At 42.6% G+C, this 19,650-nt stretch overlaps 1 protein-coding gene across 2 annotated transcripts in view; it reads left to right on the top strand.

The window, feature by feature from the left end:
- The first annotated feature begins 734 nt into the window (after window positions 1–734).
- The window catches only part of RIC8B (RIC8 guanine nucleotide exchange factor B), a 36,680-nt gene continuing 17,764 nt past the window's right edge, over window positions 735–19,650 (top strand). The window contains exons 1-4 of one of the 2 annotated variants that reach the window (XM_040559840.1): window positions 735–864; window positions 3,251–3,298; window positions 14,748–15,356; window positions 18,770–18,864. In XM_040559840.1, the coding sequence (XP_040415774.1) occupies window positions 742–864; window positions 3,251–3,298; window positions 14,748–15,356; window positions 18,770–18,864 (875 nt within the window). In that variant the 5' untranslated portion in view covers window positions 735–741. Of the gene's footprint in view, window positions 865–956; window positions 1,067–3,250; window positions 3,299–14,747; window positions 15,357–18,769; window positions 18,865–19,650 lie in introns of those variants that run through there. The other variant, XM_040559847.1, reaches the window with a different exon arrangement.

Here is a 19,650-nt window from a genome sequence, read left to right as displayed (position 1 = left end):
GCCCATGGACGTGGCAGCCCCGCTGATGGGCTGCAAGCTCAGGCTGCCAGCGGGCACCATTTTGTGCGGGGCAGGTGTCATTTTGTGCGGGGCGGGTGTCATTCTGTGCCGGGCAGGTGTCATTTTGTGCAGGGTGGGTGTCATTTTGTGCAGGGCAGGTGCGTAGATGTGGCCCTGCCACCCTTGCGCAGGTTGGGAGGCCAGGTTGCAGCCATCACACACAGGACCTATTGCCCCTGGGCACCATGGCGGCAGCAGTGAAGGCACCGTGAGGTGAACGCCGTGCCCGTGGGGCGGTGGCTGGGCCTTGTCTGGGCAGGTCGCTTGCTTTGCAGCAGACATTGTAAGCACAAAAGCGGCTCATAGCACAAAAGCGGGCAGGGCGAGGGCAAGCCTAACGGGGAGGCGTCATGTCGGGGTGTCCTTTGTGTCACTGGGGCACCGGGTGCGGCTCGGGTCTCCAACCCGCACTGCACACCAGGCGCCGTCACGGCAGCGCGGCGCGGACTACACCACCCATGATCCCGCGCGGCGCAAAGCCCCTCACACCCCACCGCGCCGCGCAGCGCCGCGCCGCTCGGCACGCTGGGACTCGTAGTCCTGTCTTCCCCACCCCCCCGCGGGGCGCCCCTTCCAGCCAATAGCGAGCGGGCGGGGCGGGCTGCGAGGGGAGCGCTGCGTCAGCGCCGTGCGGGGCAGGGGCCGGGGCCGAGGCCGGGGCCGGGGCCGGGGCCGGGCGGCATGGAGCGGGGCGAGGAGCGGGGCGCGGGGCTGGGAGCCGGGCTGGGCGCCGCGCTGGAGGCCGCGCAGGGCCAAGGGGCCGCCGAGGCGGTGGAGCGGGCCCTGGCGCGGTACAACGAGGAGGTAACGGGCTGGGAGAGCAAACGTCGTGTGGGGAGCGGGGGGCGGGGTGGGGCGGGGGGCGTCAGTGCGCGCCCTGCTCCATCTTGTGGGCACCGGTGGGGTGCGGGCTGCGCGGGGGGCAGCCCTCACGGGAACAGGGGTGGCCGGGGGTTCCCTACGGCTGGGGCTGGTGCGGCCTCGGATGCGGCTGAGGCACAGCCAGGTGTCTGCTGGAATTGGGGAATCTGGTGCTGGAACAAGTGTTCAGGCTCCTAACGGAGGGTGCCCGGCGCTGGGGTGAGGGGAGAGGTCAGGGGACGTGGGTTTGGTGTGGGGGGGGTCCCCACGTCTCTGAGGGGTGGCTGGAAGCTGGCTGGCTTATGTGCGATACGTCTTAAATCCAATGATGCCAAGCGCTTCTTCACCCAGACGTGAGCTTCCAGGGGAAGCCTGGGCAGCAGCCTTGTCAGAGGCAGCCTTTGTGTGTGGGAAACACAAACGTAGAGGCTGGAGACCTGCAGGACGCTCCCTGAAGGGTTGTGAGGTCCGGAGTTCAGCAGCCTCGCCTGTTCCGCCTTACCAGCTTCTAGGGCGCGGGGAAGGGCAGTGGGGAAGGGACCTCCCATCGCCCCGATCTGCTCGACAATGACCCCGTGTTAGACGCGTGCAGTCAAGTGACACCCGTGTCACTTCTCACGCTTGCTGCGCTGGATGCCATGCCTTCTCGGGAGCTTCCCCAGATGAGTTTTTTAGTCTTAAGTTGAATTCTCGAGGACAGAGTGAGAGCTGGCGTGCTTTCTGTTCTGGCATTTCTAGCTTCTGAATTAAGGTTTGGAGCTACGTGTGTAGCTAAATACTTCTTTTGGAGCAGCACAGCGGTCTTGTAATGCTGTCTGAATACGACGTTTCACTTGCTGTGCTTCTTGTTCAGAAGTTTGCCTTAATGCTTCCCGCATCTTTTTGTGTCCTGTGTTACAGACTCGGGTGGGTTCCCTGTTGGCCAGCAAAGTCTGGGCAGAGTACTGCAGGTTCCAGGTCCTCACCAGTTCCTTTTGGTTTTTAGTCTTTCCAAGTAACAAACTGAATGTGCTTTAATTGAAAAGAAGGGTTGGATGATGTGCAGTTCTAAGGTGCAGATGGCTATAGAACAGCTATAATGGGAAAAACTGATCGGACAGAGGAGCAAGAGCAGACCTGTTCTGCTTGCAGTGATTAGTCCTAACCTCTGTTCCTTTAGTATTTAAACTACTTACTGTCACCACATTTCTTTAGTATTTCCAAAAATGTTCCCATGCAAAAGCAAGGATAGCCTACTCCTGGTTAACTGCTGGGCAGTTAACGTTCACCTGCCCGTGGCTGGCATCTTTCTGAACTCGCGTTGTTCAGCAGTGGCGTCGGGAGCCCTGTAACAGAAATGAAAGGAATTATTTTCCTACCGTCCTTAAGGATCTGACTGATGTTGGGAACTCCAATGGTAGGGTGGCTGACCAAGGCCTTGAACCCTAAGGGGCCCACTAATATGCTATGAGGGTCACCTTTGTTTTTCAGTTCCTTACACTGTGTAGCAAAAATTGTTATTAGAAATAAAAGAAATTTAGATTTTATTACTTCTTAGAAGCTGTTCATCATGTTTAGTTATTTAGCTGTAAAGCTGTTAAATGTCATTAAAATAACTCTTCTACTACTGCTGTGCTCATTGACTGGCAGAATAAACTTTGTCACTTGAGTAATATTTCACTAATAACGTACTTCAGGATGCTAAACCTAGAACTGGGCTCAATTACTATTTGAAGTGCTTAAAGGGAAGCAAGTACTCTTTGCTAGACCACGTCTGTCTTGTGTTTAACTGTACTATAGAAACAAATGACTTGATAGTGTGTTTTGGAAACACCACAATGTGGAAAACTGGAGGGAGAAAAAAAAAAAAGCGGTACTTTTTGTAGTAAGGCTCATTTGATTTGTGCTTCTTGTTTTCCCTGGGCAAGATCATAGTATGATAATTCCAGTTTGGGACGCATTAAAGTACAGTCAAAAGCTTGCCAACAAGACTTGCTCGGGGAAGAGTTGAAGTAATAAGGTATCTGTAAAATGTAAATCTAGGGCTAACACTTTTCACCCTGTAAAGTGCCATGTGTGAGGGTTAACACACATCACGAGCACAGTCCGTAGATCAAGGCTTGTTCTGCATCAGTAGTGAGGAAAGTGTGAAATTGTTCGTTGGAGGCGCTTCCTGAAGCTCTCAGGGGTGGGTAAAGTGGGAGAAGGACACAAGTTGACACGGTTATTGTCTCACTAGCTATGCTTTTTTAATCAAACTCTTAATTTTTTATGATAGTTTAGCAAGTGTTACAAATTCAACAGGTGATGTTCACGCATAACAAATGCAAACTTTTTCTTTTTTTAACAGAATCGGGCCATTTTCAGATTTGATCCAGCAGATGAAGATAAAAGAAAGGTAAGGAAAACAGGCTGTTGAGCTCCCCACATGCTCTACTTTGAAGTATAACAAAGGAAAAGTAGTCCCTTACGTTAGCTGCCCTCGTGAGATGATGCAAATAGTGATTATGATACTCAGTTTTAATTTCTCTTCAGCGTAAGAAACGTGATAAGCCCCCTCTCTGCTTTTTCTGAAAGAGAAAAATAAATACTGCAGCAGAAACACCTGTCTCAAATAAAAAATAGTAACAGAAAAGCCTGTAAATAATTTTGTAGGGTACAAGTTTGGGGGAAGAAAAATATACTTTTTTTTCAGGACCTGATATAAAAACTTTGCAAAACATTTTCATTTTTTTCTCTTCTCAGCAGGTAGTAACAGCACAGATGTATCTTTTGTCTATATTAGATACTTCAATTATGTTAGAGATAAAGAAGGAGTCAGCGTAGAAGAAAGCTATGAAACTGTAAGGGAGACAAAGCCACAGAAGACTGTTACACCCAAGGAAGCTGTAATGATCAAAATGTATACCATGCATGTGAGGTTCCAGAGATGGGAATTTTTTGTGTTATAGCATGGAGCTGTGCAGGTGTGTCAGGGCCAAAGAGGTCTCTTGAGATTCGTCCACAGCCTTGCGTTTAAAGCTTGGAGTGACCTTGATATTTTTTCCTTCATGTTATTTTTTATGGCATAATATATAATGACAAGACCCTTGATTATTTTTTTTTCTAATTAGATTTTGGGCTGATTTGCATATTTATTTGAAAAATGTTCATTAATGAATGAGGTTGCACGCTTCCTCTGTTTCTGAAATAAAGCTTGAAATCAGAGTTGCAACGTTCCTGTTAGGATAGCTCATCTCAAATTGGGCACACGTTGATTCACTCCATGATTTTGTGCAAAATCTAAATATTTTTAAGGTCTTAAGTCCTTTTGCTGGTAGAAATGAATGGGCTGATAAATCTCTCAGTCCTTTGAACTTACAGAACCATCAGTGTTATGCAAGCTGTAATCCTAAATTACAATTCTTCATTGCACAATGACTTGTAGTCCTTCTAGCCAGACTGCACTCTTGTGTGCAGTTCAGCACAAAAGTAATACTGAAAGTTAAGTAAAACTATGGTATGTAATGCTGTTGTCTCTTGTAAATCAAAATAAAACAAAACCCAGAAATGTTGCATGGAAGTCTTCCCCATAATCTTCAAAATTGGTTTGTTTCACAGACCTGGAAGCTCCCTGAAAGCATCTTTTTTCTGCTTTGCTTTTTATACTTTACAGAGCAGCTGTTAGACTTGGAGCTTTTTTTTTTTAACTTGTGTATGTAGTGTTCTTGCTTTAGTTTTACATCTGTGTTAAATGCAGAGTTATAACAATTTTTATGAGAAATACCCTTAATTTAGTATAGAATTTGGAGACTTAAATCAATATTGAATGCTGTAGTTAAGCAATAGCCAATATGACAAAACTATCAGCATATCTAAGTGTTTGTAAGCTGAATGTTTTAGAGGCGTGTATACAGTTGAATAATGCTTTACTCAGTATTCTAAGCCTGTTGCTGTAGTTGGTGGGGTTTCTGGCTTTCAGTATTCTGAAAATCCTTGGTAGAACTATTACTCAATTGGTTAAATTCTTTATGCATTTTTGGGCAAGTTGTTGATCTGTCTGTGACCTTAACTTAAGGCTGAACAAAGGTCATCCAGGAGTGTTTAAGAAAATGAGTACACTTAACATTTCTGTTCTAAACAAAACTATTTTTTTCTTTCAAGTGTTTTCACATTATTCTTAATAGAAAAGACCTTAATCATACGTGACCAGAGTCACCTTGTTAAAGGCAGCTTTTGGGTGCACATGCATGATGGTCATAAGCTGGGGGCTTCTTTATTCTTGAATCTACCCTCGTGGTTCTTCAAGAAGTAGATAAGAAAAATGCACCTCTGAACAGATGTCTCTGAAAAATGAGTTCTAAAGCTTCAGGAGACCTACAGACAATTATTAAACATTTGGCTTTACTTGAGGCTGACCGTCAGCAATGTGGTGACAAGACTATATATGTCCTTTATAATCTGTAGAACTCAGGTGGGATCTTGATCTGGCTTTCTTAATGTGTTTCTTCCTCCTCTTTCCTCCTTACCCATTCCACCTCTTTTTAGATTGAGAATGAGAAAGTGTCTAGGCTGGGGAAAGATGCTAACTAGAGAACGAAGGAAATGAATAGAGATCAGAAGCCAAATTGGCAAGAGACAGTGAGTGGTTTGGGTGGCAGGATTTGGGGGGCTGGGGTTGTTTTGTTCCGCTTTTTGTTAATACAACTACTTAATTGCATATGCTCAATGTCATTAGTGTTTGTAAAGCATTCAGCATTCTCCTTTCATCTTTCAGTTAAAGTAAAAAATACAAGTGCTTTAAATTGAAAGGTACCATGTTCTTGCTAAGAGCAAACTGCTGAAGTTGTCACCAGATTTAATGGCAGTTGCTCAAAGACTTCTTGATGTAGCCTCACACTAATAAATGAGTCCCATTTTTGTTTAGTTATACCAAAATGCACTTGAATTGATCGTATTTGCAATTCTGCTGCTATGAGCTTAGAACAATTGCAGAAGAAGGGAGTTCAGACAAGGGGTCCCAGTCTGATGAAGTCGTGCTAGCCTTGAAGTTCAGGTATGGGGGAGAATACAGATGGACTTCAGGATCTTGTCTTCGGTTTCTGGTGCCACCAGAAACTTGCCATATAGCCTGATAACTAGCAGTACATACTCCTTTCCGGTCTCTTCCTGCACATTGGGTTTGTTCATGCCTAGGAGTAAATGTGCTTCTGGTTACTCATTCCAGCAAACCTAACAGATTTTGTTGTAAATCTTTCTGGTCAGTGCAGATAAGATCTGCTGGGGTGCATGGATTTTTTTTATTTTTTCCCTCTGCATCACCACACAACTTAAGCCATGATTTTAAACTTACTGCAGGGTGGTGTCTGTAGTGTAATTGTGTTTTAATGTACTGAGCTTTATTTGTTACCGGTTGGGTACTGCTAGGGAAAGGACACCCCACGTGCAAGTAACATGCTGTAAAATACGGAAGACAGTAAGGTCAAAACTGAGGCTTGAGTATAGAAGCCAGGTAGGTCAGGCAGTAAGAGTTGTATTAGACAGTGCTGTCATAACGTGGCTATCAAATCTGATGCTCTAGGCTGTAAACTGACCAAATTGTCAGAGAGTTTGTGATACTGAACTCCTGGAGGAACGTAGGATGTCCCTTTCAGAAGGCAGAATGAGGCAAGGCTGTCAGCCTCAATGGGTAAATCTGTCTGCCACGAATTATGATGGCCACAGGACACTGCAAGCTTGTGGTTTTTTATCATCCAGTGATGTACTAATAGGAGCTGTAACTTGTCCTGGTTGTGTTTTATTTAAAGATATATGTGTCAGTGTAGGCTTATACGGTGGGTGCTGTGGGTATAAACCAGTTGGCACCCCTTGTGTTACTTACTCTAAGATCTACTCAGGTGCCAGTCAGACCAAGCTGGTGTCATACCTTCTTAATTCGTCATATATTAATTAAAAAATGAGTTTCTGAAAGTCTGTGTTCCGTTTGTGTGTAAGCAGTGCAGACTTTGGCTGTTCCAGAGCACATTTACCTCTGGTTCTCAGCGTGCTTGCTTCAGAGGAGCTTCACCAGCTCCTGGCAGTCTCAAATATTTGTCAGCCAGAGGGAAGTTCTTGACAGCGGAGAGGTTGAGTCTTCAAATGCAGCACTTGACAAAAACAAGGTGTGGTTGGCAAACAGCTGGTCCTTAGGTACACGCTGGGATCAGCTCCAGAACAAGTTTCTGGTAGCTTGAGTGGGCTGTCACCTTGGGGAGGGGTCTCGCTCTGTGTGTGGAGCAGCTTCTCGTGCCCTAGGTGACTCTGTCTTGGCCTAATGCAGAAAGGAAAGCCTTCCTTAGAACCACTTTCTCCTCATTTATATAACTGACTAAATAGGTTTAGCTTTGTTCTCAGTTACTTGTACCTTGACAGGGCCAAATCCTGCTTGTGAAGTAGCAGCACATCTGTGCTGTTTGCAGACCTAAAATGGCAAGAACATCAACGCACTGCTTGTGGCCTGGAAACTTCCATCAGTGCTGATTGCCTGGGGAGCCAGGGCGTTCAGCTGGAAGGAGCTACGGCATCACTTGCCTCGGTGATGTAGCAGAGGAGGCTCGTCTGTCCAAGGCAGCAAGCAAGACTGGCTTCTTAAATTGGATGAAGATGCTGAGTTGGGGAGGGGGAAAGCAAAAGCAGCATTCAAATGTAGTATTCATAAGCCATATTCTTACCTGAAATTCCAGGATCTTCACAATTTCCATTAGTACCACTTGAATTTGTTTTGTCTGCCTCATCTCTGGTACTTAGACTGTTTGGTTTCTTCTCCATCTTCATGTTTACAAAAAAAAAAAGGGAAATGGTTATAATCAGTTTGACAGCTTTTCCCCCATTTTCACGAGAAAACTGTCTCCAGCTTACTGTGTTGGGTCAGCCCTGTGATGTAAATCTCAAGTTTGGATGTCTTTGTTTTCTTGATTTATTGCTCAGGTCTAGTTTGAGCATAACAGATGTAAAATTCAAGGCCTCCTTTAGTGGACAAAGATTGCAAAAACAGTCTTTTCCCCAGACTACTGAATGTTTTAAAGGTGTCATAGACGATGGTAAATCATATCAAATGTTTTGTGGGGCTTGCTCTCCAAATTAAATTCATGATGTGAAGGGATTCCTTGAGGCTAGGGACTGTACCAGATTTGAACTTTGGAAGGATGGAAGCAGTAAAGTGTATTGATGGAGCAAGATGCTGTCACACACACAATCTCAAAAAACAAAAATAAAAAAATCCTAAAACTTGTTAGTAGATAGTGCTGTTGACACTGCAAAGCTTCTGGGAGGTCTGAAGGATCCTGCAGGCATAAAGGCACAGAGTTTCTCCCCTTCCAATAACTCCTTTGCAAGCTTTTAAAGTCTGCTGGTGAGTGTCCTGTAAAAATATTAAGCTCAGGCACTCCTGTGGGCACGCTGTGTGGTGTCTTAGTGTTAATTGTTGTTGTTCTGGCTTCACAGTAATCCCTTAGGGGAGTACCAGTCTGTAGAGAAGAAAAGTTACGACGTGTCCTTCGTCAGTACCAAGTATTGTAATTCCTTCTGGTGCCGCCTCCTCCCAACCAGCGTTCTGCTGTTTTTGCATGTTTAAATGTTATGTCGAGCCAGTGAAGCCCATCTCTCCTTTAAAACCCTTCTTTTACCACTGGGCTGCGGAGGTTATGCAGGGTTTTTCCTCTCCCTGTTCGGGGAGGAGGGCTGCTGAGCATGCAGCTGCACGATTTCACCTCTCTGTGCCCGGTGGGACAGACAGAGCTGGTTCCACTCCTCACAGCACAGATTTCTGTGCGTGCTCCCGACCTGTACCTGCAGAGTGCCGTCTGCCCCGAGCTCAAGTGTTCAAACCTGCAGCTTGAAGCTCTGCCTGGCAGAGCCAGGCTCCTGCCAAGCAGGCCAACCTCCCCCTGTCAGCACAGCCTGAACAAGGAGTCTTTGAAGTGAGGCATGCTGAGTCCCTGAGGAGTGCGAGTGTACAACCTCAACGCCAGCCCCATGTCCATCCACGAAGGCTAGGAAACTGTGGGCACGGCCTTTTCAGAGGAGGTTATCTAGTTCTGCCTTTATTCAACACAGTTGGATAAAAATGGTACATGATACAGTCTGACTTCCTGAGAAAATGAAATAATAAACTAATATTTCAAATACTCTTCAACTTTCTTACTGTCTTGGATGCTTAATTCTTAAATGTAATAACAGAATAAAATGATTTATTTTATTCTTTAAGTGCTGCTCATGTTAGCAGAAACAGTCAGCCAACTTTCTTATGCAATTCTTTGTTATACCTCTTCGGTCTTGGAATCACTCATCTCTCATTTGCCAAAACATAGTTTCTGTTTGCCTTTCTGCAACGCTGTTCTACATAGTCTAGTGAAAATAGCACCAAATAAAAGTAAAATGCGTAATTTTGCCTTACGCGAGAGGGCCTTCTGTTTTAAGGGAAGCTTCTGAGTAAGTCAGAGAGCCACGCGAGTGCTAACATTTCTTTCATCTACGTGGAATTGGGTAGAGGCTGCTGTGAATCGTCACGTTTATAGCAAAATAGCAGATAAGTTTGAGGAACAGATAGCAGTACAAATGAGGTAAACTATCGCAGACCTGTATGACGTGCTGAAGAGGTACGGTTCCACGTGAACTTTCTGTGGCATGAAGTTGATTTCATTAACCATGCTCATCACTGAACAGCTTCAGAAATGGGCTGAATTAAATTAAGAACGTACTTCTCTTGAACCTCTAGAGAGAACTTAATTTAAATTGAGATTTGAAAATGATAAAAAACAGGGGTCAGAAGATGAAGTGAGCTAGAGGGATTTAAGCCAGTGCAGGAGAAGGAAAGTATGACCTGTTGCCACATGTTTATTTAGGAGAATGGGAACGTCACGGGCTCTGACACACAATCCTTGGTGAGGCCATAGACATTTATTTTGGCTTTTGGTTCACCCATGCTAAGTCTGTAAGCATGGATTCACTCTTGTGTCTATCACTTTTCTTTTCAGCTCTTAAAGGAGAGTAGAGAGGGCTAATTTCATTTTGTGGCCAGTTTTTTTTAAAAAAAAAATAAATCAATTTTTGTTTAAGTTCAGCCTAACAAGTGTGGTAAGTCTGGCATACTTGTATTGTTCCCCCTGTGATAATACCGCTTGCTCTTCCATCAAGACGGATGTGCTTAGGACTTCCTTGTGTATTTCAAGGCATAAGAACGCTTGCCTTGAGAAATGACTGAAGGTGTTAAGAAAACAAGCATATCTCCGTTCTGTTCATGTAGAACGTTTATCGTTGATGGACTTTTCTGGTAATTCTGTTAGGACTTTGATCCCTTCCTAAGGAAAGTGGAAAATGCGGATAAGATGTAGTTTCAAGTCAATTTTGCAACAGTATTTTTTTTCTTTTTCCTTATTTTTTCCTAGCTTTAACTTAAATTTGAATGATAAGCATACCTGTTCTGGTACTTGCAGTATCTGTGGCGTACTTCAAAACTAAAAGCCCAGAAAGTGGGAGAGAAGGTATGCACTCTTTCTGTAATGTTTTGGCAGAGTTTTTCTTGTTTACCTTTGAATTGCAACCTCTGTAGCACTGAATAATCTGTATGTACATTAACTTCTGTATTCAGTGAAGCAGTACTGTTTGCTGGGATTTGGATACTTGCAGGATAGAGACTATGTTGTCTTGTTCCTGCTCTAGTCCAAAGGCATGCAGAACTGAAGAGGATGGTTTGCCACAGGGAAAGAAGCAAATAACGGAAATGGAATCCTTTTCTCACCAAGACACTGTGTGGCTGAGAAGCTACAGTAAAGCCCTGGTGTAGTCAAAGTTTAGTAGTCTGTGAGTCGGAAAAAGTGGGCATAGGTCAAGTGTGATTTATAAACATCTGCTTCAAAGACAAAGAGGGGATGGAAAAGGACCTCGCATACAGGCACCGCAGGACCAAAGAGCAAGATCATGACGTACCCCGTTCTTCAGTATGGTCTGTTATTCCTGCCTGAGGTTGAGACAGGAAAAATAAACAAGTGGTAAGAAGCACCTCTGCTTACAGAGATCTTTTTTTAAAAAAGCTGATTAGCCTGTAAACAAAAATGTTGGAATGAAATGGAAATAAGGAGGTGATAGTTTTTTGCCTGAAGCCACACAATGGATCTGTGGCTGAGCAAGGAAGAGGAAACAGGTCCCCTGTATCTTGGGACATCGCTTTTCCTATAGGACTATATTCCTCCTCAGCATCGAGTGTTTATGTTTATGCTGTCAGGACAAAGGAGCAGAATGGATCAGTATTTTGCTCATCAAGTAGACAAAACGCACAAAGCCCAGAAACAGCTATAACGTGTAATAAAACTTTAAAATGTTGTAATGTTACTTATGCTGCAGCAGAGATGAACAGTATATATTGCTGTCTTGACCTCACCATTAGCACAAAAGCTGAGAATTATTGAATTTTAGAGAACTGAGTGTGTTTTATAATTGAAAAAAGTTTTAAAAGACTTAAAAACTACCTGGATTCTGTGCAGAAATACATAAAAAACACTTCTTGATGTACCACAACAAATGAAAGTCACAACTCCCTTCTGAATGTTGAAAAGATGGAAATAAAAAAACAAGTTAAACTCATACAATAATTGCAGGGATAGCAATAAACCCCTGAAACTAGGACATTCGTAATGTATTATGTGAAAGGGGAGGTGCATCACTGTCTGAATTCCTTCACTTGCTTTCGTTTCCAACCAAATAAATAACGTCTGTGCCCCTTAGGTTATGCCTTGCTAACAGGCTACGGGCTGGGGGAAGCACCACCTAAAAATAAATAAAAGGATGGTGTTTTTGTGGTTCTTTTCCTGTTTTTCATCTGTCTGCACATCCCTTCCCTTACACCATCAAGAAGAAAGCAGGACGTGTGGTGTACGGCTTTTGGGTTTAGTTGTCTCCAAGGCAATCCTGTGATAGGGTGAATTTTGTTTCCTTTCTTCAGAAGTTTCTATGAACAGCTCTTCAGCCGGCATCGCATTCTTTAATTTTTCCTACATGAGATCAACCAGCAGTGTTTCACTGTCTGATCCCGCAAGTGGTGTATCTCCGCTGTATGCTGCTTCCTTTAAAATCAATCTTGATGGCTTGCCAGGATCTAACTCCAGAGAATTTTGTAATAAGTCCTGAGGTGCTTTCTACTTCATGAGTCTTAGATCTTTAAATAAATGAATAAATAATGTATTTTGAGCTAATGGCTAGGAAGCTTAGTAGCTTGTTCTTAAGTGTGTAATGGCTTAGTTATTAATATAGTATGCATAAGACAGTGTATAATTAATGCTTTTAAAAATAAACTTTATCCTTTCTTATATTGTAAAATCTTTTATCCAGCCAAGACTTCAGGAAGGTATGAGAAATGGATCAGTTTACAAACATACTGATTTGTGTTCAAGTTGGAAGAAGTTGGCTACCTCCAAAACAAAAAATCCAAAACTCTAGTATCTATCTTTAGTACAACTAATCATAGATAAAAATCTTCTGTTGCTGCATTTCACCAAGATTTGAAGCCATAAGGTAATGTTTTTCATAATCTTTAATTAAATTGCAAGGGTAGTCTTCAAATCTATGGAGGGAGGTCAGGCTTCCTCCTGCCGTAGCAAGTCAGCGGGAGCTTGGTGCCCTTTGGGATCTCTCCTGCGGTGCTTTTGACATTTTGCAGTGACACTTGCATAGCAGCAAGTAGATAAAACATCTAAAAAAAAAAAGTCTAAATTTGGGAAGATTAGGCTCTTTGTAGGCAAATGAATGTTCAAAAATGAGTGGGAACTCCACTTCAAAGCCAATTGATTTGGATCACATAACTTGTGAGTTGATCCTGGGTACTGAAATTCCTATTGGAAACCTTCAGCGATTTTTACACAAGCACTGGTAATGAAAAGTCAGATGTGTTTGTAATTCCCGTTGTGCTTTCTGTTAAGGCAGGCTGTCTGATCCAGCGTGTCTTTGTTGTGTTTGGGGAAGGTGCTGCTGCTGCTGTACTGCTTCTGAGGAGAGCGAGGGGCCGGATGGGGAACCAGCCGCTGCATTTGGGCAATTGCCGCAGACGACCTTGTAGCCCCAGTGAGCAGTAAGGAAGGCTACGACTTGTAAGTCTGATAGAAATGGTTGTAGGCAGAGAACAGGATAAACCGGCCTTTTCCTATCTGTTCTCTGAACTGTCCATTCGGTCCTGTTATCAAAATCAAACAGACTTTGTGACTGTTGCATCAGCCTGCAGAATGAAGTTAATAGCATGGCAGATTCTTTTAGCAACAGAAACCAAGTTCTTATAGGAAGTTGAGCTCTGACCAGGTAATTTGACTGCGAATCTAGACCAGGCATTTCTTGTTTCCCAGGTGGCTTTGTTTGTTTTTTAAACACTCCCAAGATGCCACCCTCAGAAGCATTTAGTTTAGCCGAGGTCTAACATGCAGTCCTCAAGTCAGAGGGCTGTACAGCTCTGTGGGAGCAGAGTTAGGTTAGCATCTCTTTCCAGGTATTTGTCTGTGAAATTCACACGGTAAATACCCGTACTCCTGCACAGGTGGCCAGCTGTGGCTCTTAGTCCAATGCAGTGTCTGTAATGCTCTAACCGTGAATTCTCCTGTTCCTGCAGTAGTGAGAGGTGGAGTTCACTCCTTGTTTCCAGCTCCTACTGGATAAATCTGGTGAGAGCTGTGGAGATGTAGGCATGGTCTTGCTCGTCTGGGTGGTGCTTTTGGGTGGGCTTCACCCCGGGACAAGCACATGAGAAATCATATTGGGAGTTCTTACTGTCTGACTTGTTTACAGATTGTCTGTTAACATTGTTGAAGATTTGCGGGTTTTTTGTCCCTTCTGGAGTGTCTGTTCTGCTTTAGACTTAACCTCTCTTTTTTACTTTGGCTTTAAGTGTAAGGGATGGCAGTGAAAAGGCTTGTTGGGATGTCCCAAGTGGGGCTTTCCGTTTGAGCTTTGGGTCAGGGTGATGGGGTGCTGTGCTCCCCACCTTTCGTCTGGTGGTGGTGAGAGGCGCAATTCCAAAGGCCGTTCCTTAAGAACTATTTTTTACTATACTAATATTCCTGTATGCTTTTTCATCATTTTCTGATTAACGTATACCAGCTGAGACCATCACACAAATCCCAGGTGCTGAGGTGACTTGTGCAGCAGGGCTCTTCCAGTCAGTCGCTCCTCTGCCTCCTTGGTAGGTTGTTCACGTCAGTGGTCAAGACACAAAGCTGGATGGTGAGAAATGGGGAGAAACTGCGTCCTGAGAAGCACAGTGCACTTCGTATTGGCACTTATCTAGGAACTTCTTTGTAATTATACTTCTGGCTCTGGTACTTGTGAGTAATTTGTGAACTTAAGGCATAAAAAACCCTCTGGGGGCCTTTACCGCCAAGCAGTCTCTTCGGTCCTGTCTTTTCTCCCCTTTGATTGATCATCTGATTGTTGTTTCTGTCACATAAAAGCTAATTTTCCTGTAATTCAGATGTCACTGTTCTGACCTGTGGATCCTGGGAAGCATTGTATGGTCTCATACTGTATTCTTCTGTTTACCCCTGCAGTCACGTTGGTATGAAGTATCAGTGAACCTTTTCAATTGAAAGGGCAGGCTGTGTTGACAAAACATAGGGTTTGTGGGGTTGATAAAACTGCTACAGCCCACATCTTCCAATGAAACTGTATTATGTTCCATAAGGAAAACTGTTTTGGAAGTCCTTTGTATTAGTTTATATTTTGAAAAGCTGACGTAGAACACCTAGTTTCTCAAGGCAGCTGAAAACTCAAAAACTGTATAGGAGCTTAGCAAAAGTAATTTCCTATTGCCACCAATGTTTAGATGATGAAACTGTTTGTTTGTATTTACGTAGAAACTATGCGAGGAGATTCTAAACATCCTTGAAAAAGACACGAAAACTTCATGTCAAGTTGCCTGTCTGGAAGCCCTGCGGATTCTCTCCAGGGACAAGACTGTTTTAGTGCCTGTAACCACGAAGAGGAACATGCAGATTCTTATGAGACTAGCAAAGCTGGACACTGTGGAAGACCCTTTGGAGAAGGTGTCTGAATTTCCTGTTATAGTAGAAGCTTTAAAATGCCTCTGTAACATAATTTTTAATAGTGCTGTTGCACAGAAGCTCAGTTTGGAACTGAATCTTGCAGCCATGCTCTGCAATCTTCTGAAAAAATGCAAGGATCAGCAGCTTGTTGGTGACATTAAATGCTTTGATTTGCGTCTTCTCTTCCTCTTGTCGCTTCTGCACACAGATATTAGGTCACAGTTGCGTCAGGAACTGCAAGGGGTGCAAGTTTTGACGCAGGCCTTGGAAAGTTCCCTGAATGTAAGATGGACAGAAGAATATAAAGCAGCGGAAGATCGTGACAGGCCTCCTTTATCTCTGCAAGAGACAGATTGTGCCATTGAGGCACTGAAGGCGCTTTTTAATGTAACACTTGACAGCTGGAATGTCCACAGCAAGGTAAGGTTGAGCTGAGGTGATTTTTTAATTTGGTTTTGTTTAGCCTGCAAGGTCCAGAACCCACACAAGAAACTTGTTGTCCAAGCCCCAGAGCAAGGATTTTAATTCTTGATTTTTGTACTATAATTCTGATGGAATATAGATTGCGTTTTTTAGCATAGCAGCTCAGGTAGTTCCAAAATTTTCTAATGGCATTGTAGCTTTTCTGTATGAAAAATCAGTCAGAGAAAATCTGTCTGAATACCTGAATTCTGATTGTGTCGTGTATTGATCAGAAATGATCAGAGGGCTGGAACACCTGAAGACAGGCTGAGGGAGTTGGGGTTGTTCAGCCTGGAGTAGTGGAGTAGAGAAGGCTCTGGGGAGAGCTTACAGCAGCCTTCCTGTACCTAAAGGGGGCCTACAGGAAAGCTGGGGAGGGACTCTTGGTCAGGGAGGGTAGTGATAGGACAAGGGGGAATGGCTTTAAACTAAAAAAGGCTAGATTTAGATTAGATATAAGGAAGATTTTTTTTTTTTTTTCACTCTGAGGGTGGTGAGGCACTGGCACAGGCTGCCTGGAGAAGCTGTGGATGCCCCATCCCTGGAGGTGTTCAAGGCCAGGCTGTATGGGGCTTTGGGCAGCCTGGGCTGGTGGGAGGTGTCCCTGATCTCTGACCTTGGGCTTTCAAGAGGTGTTGAGTCTTTAATGCTTATTGCCTGTAATGCCAAAGTAACTTTTTTTGCTCTTACTACTGCTTAGGCAAAAAAAAATCTTTTCAGTGTGTTTTCTGTTTAATGGGAGAGTAGCTTGGATTATATAATGCTAGCTAGAATTGTATGTTTGCAAACAAAAAATACAAAATATAGTGGAATGTGCCAAGGAAGACTGTTTAATGAGAGTCCAAGATTTCCAGAAGAAAATAAATGCTGTTCACTAATAATTAGTTGGCTAGGAAAAACTGTAATGTAAGCATACCAGATGGGTACATCTCTTGAGATCGTGGACTATAGCAATACAGTAACAATTAGAGCTGAGAAGTTTCCCTCGTTGTTTTCTGTTTTTCTGAGCATGATGATAAGCACATCAACTGCAACTTTCAGTAGGAAATAATTCTGAAGAAACAGAGGGGTACTGTTTTTAATGTCTTTTTCTCCCATCCCCAGTTTTGGATTTAAATGTGATCTTTTATGATGAGGTCATGTATGAGAACCAAACACACTTCCATTTTTATATCTTATTCATAATATTTATGTATTTTTTTCATGGCAATGTTGGATCTCTTTCTTCTCACAGACAAATATGCTTGTTTTGAGTTGCATCAGAGATGAACTTATAAATAGAAACGAAGATAACTTTCTCATTGAATAACTTAAGTCTGCACTACAGTAAGAGAATTCAATAAACTGAAGGTCTTTCTTAGTCCGTACTATATTGTGTCTAAACCAGTTCTGTTAGCTTTTCAGTGGGCATTGTAACTACATGGTGTATAAAGCTAAGGAGAAGTTTACAGTGGTTAAAATAGACAAATAATTGTTCTGTTTAGTGCATTGTACTAAACAACAAATACAGTATTAATCACCACAGTCTGGAACGTAAAAGTATGAAGCTTATTCTTTGCTTTAATGTGTCGAGGACACTCTGAATAAGAAATTAAATCCTGAAACTTAAGATTAAATGGGTGGGGAGAAAAATCAGAGAAGCTAATGCTTCAAATTTCAAGGAAATATGAAGAAAGCGAGGAGCTTTTCTCTCATTTATATTCTGACCTAGACCTTTATTAAGAATGCCTTTAACTTTGTCAGAGAAAGTTCTTTGTATAGGCAAATGATTGTTTTGGAGGTAAGAACTTAAGTCAAGAAAAATGACCCCAATTAAGTATATAACAGATGTATATGAATGTTTTGCTATTTAGGCATTTGAGAAGAGTTGTCTTTGTGATTAGTTACTTCTGTGTTGGGGAAGTAATGTCAGTATTAAGTTGGAAAATGAATGTTATATCTTCACCTCAAGTAATCTTTTGAAATCCGAATCCTGAAGTTGGCATGCTCTCTCAAGATTCCCAGTATTTTCTAAGGTATAAAGTTCAGCTTACTGCAGAAAGACGGGTGGGAGGTGGCAGGCAGTTGTGGCATTTCCTTTGGCAACTGTCTTTGGAATAAGGCTTTGTCCCACAGATCTTTTCCTTCCCAAAGAATCCAAGCAAGCAGCTTATTAGGAAAGCTTACTTGGAAAATTTCCTTTGGATTTCAGGAAATTCTGGTGTTAGTAACCTTTTATTTATTTTATGGATGAGAGTTTAAGCCATTCTGGGACATGAAAAGCTATTTCGTGTTTTAAAATAAAGCTTATACAATAACTCTTTACTAAAAGTTCCTAAAAGCAAGCAACCCTTAAATTAGAGAGCTCTTTATTAGTTGTAAAGTGTTAATAAGGTGTTAGGTGACATTCTGCTTAGCAAGTATCCCTGTGGAAATATTAATGATCTGTAAGAAGAGTAAACAGCATGTTAATTAAGCGGGCTGAAGATGCACAATTTGAAGAGATTGCAAATGGGCAGGATGGAAAATAAAAGGAGACCAGAAAGGTTAGGCATGTGGATAGAAAGCTAAATGAGACCCATCCTAAGGAGAAGAGAACTGTTTGATACACCAGTATTTAATGGCTGGAGATGATTTCAAAGTAGACAAGAGCTGCAGGTGGTACAGTTGGCAGATTCGGATGCTGATGTTGCAGTGATGCAGTGGGACGCTTTGTGCTAAGTCAAGCACGCAAGAACATATGATGGGCGCCAAGAAGAGCTAATAAGAAGGACCGGGACAATGATACACACAGTTTCATGATTGCACTTACTGGCACACTTCTGTGTGGCTGCTCTCTGGTGGGAGATTGGAAGGAAGAATTGTTTGGAGAGAGCAAAAGTGGGGCAAATACGGTTGCTGAGAGTAGAGAAGTTATTAAGGAAATGTAGAAAAGATGTCAAGGGAACAGAAGCAAGTGAATTAGAAAAGGAAACAGATTGGGTGGGGGAATGAAGCTGTTGGCAGCGAAAGGACTAAGTGAGAATGAACGAAAAACACATGTAATCTAAATTGATGAAGGGGTGCCTGGGTGTAAACACAGGAAAGAGGATAGTAATGGTGTATTAGATACTAGGAATGGTTGTAGAGAATCAAGCAAACAGTTGTAACTGGGTTTTCTGCTAGTGGGGGCTGGAAAAACGTCCCTTTGCCTTTTTGAAAGGCCAGCATGTGGAGGCTACATTGCACTAAGCATGCAGCGAACTCTAAGGTACAGTCCTTCTATTGATAGGGATGCGTGTTGTGCTCTAATAGGTAATTTCCATCTTTAGTTTTTATTATTCTAGTGACCTGAAACCCTCACTTGCAATCTTCAAAATGAAAAAATATCTTCATAATTTATATTTATATAGAATGAATCTCATCAATTTCGTTACATGGCTGCCATCCTTCGACACTGCTTATTAACCATGGGCCCTACTGAAGACAAAACTGAAGAGTTGCACAGGTTGGTAAAATTGCAGAAACAATCTGTTTAGAAAGGTTATTATTAAAAACTAAATAAATTGCTTTCACTAATATCTAAAGTGGGAATCTGAGAAACAATGAAAGCTGTAATTTTAAAGTGGAATGCAACTTTTGCTGCTTTGCGTAGAAGTTGATGGACAATCTGCATTTTGAGATTTTTCTATGTAATTTCTGCAATTTTGATGCATTTGGATGGTGGAAGTAACAGGTTGATACTTTTATCTCCATTAGTTCTAGGCTGTTTGGCTAAAAGTATAAATTACCACTTCCTTCATAACTTTTTTTTCCAAAGTGAATCATCTTGCAGTTTTTAGATGTGTTGGTTTTTTCCTCAGTCCCACACCCAACTGTTTGTTCTATGTTTGCAGCCAATAACTCAATCAAAACTCAGAGCATTTTTACTGATGTGGTGGTTCTTCCCCATTTGATGTTAACATTTTTTTCCATGATGTTCTTGTTTTTATTTAAATAGCCAACTGTTCAAAGAGCTGAACAGTACAGTAGCTTCAGACACTATCCCTTGTTATCTCTCGGCAGTGAACGCTAGTGTTGCCATTTTATTCTTCTGAGACATGGGTATATCTAAATTCAAGATGTTTTGAAGAGCTTTTTCTGAACCTGCAGTATCTGGGAAGAAGGATATAGCTTTTCATACCCTGCAGTCTTGAAAGTGTTCAATGAACTTTATTAAAATCATGAAAAGTTCTTAAAGATCAACAGTATTGTGGGATTTCAGTGCTCACCTACTATCAGAGCCCTTCTCAAG

Source organism: Cygnus olor, chromosome 1 (genome assembly GCF_009769625.2).
Source record: "Cygnus olor isolate bCygOlo1 chromosome 1, bCygOlo1.pri.v2, whole genome shotgun sequence".
Taxonomy (NCBI): Eukaryota; Metazoa; Chordata; class Aves; order Anseriformes; family Anatidae; genus Cygnus; species Cygnus olor.
This window is presented reverse-complemented; position numbering and strand designations above follow the sequence as displayed.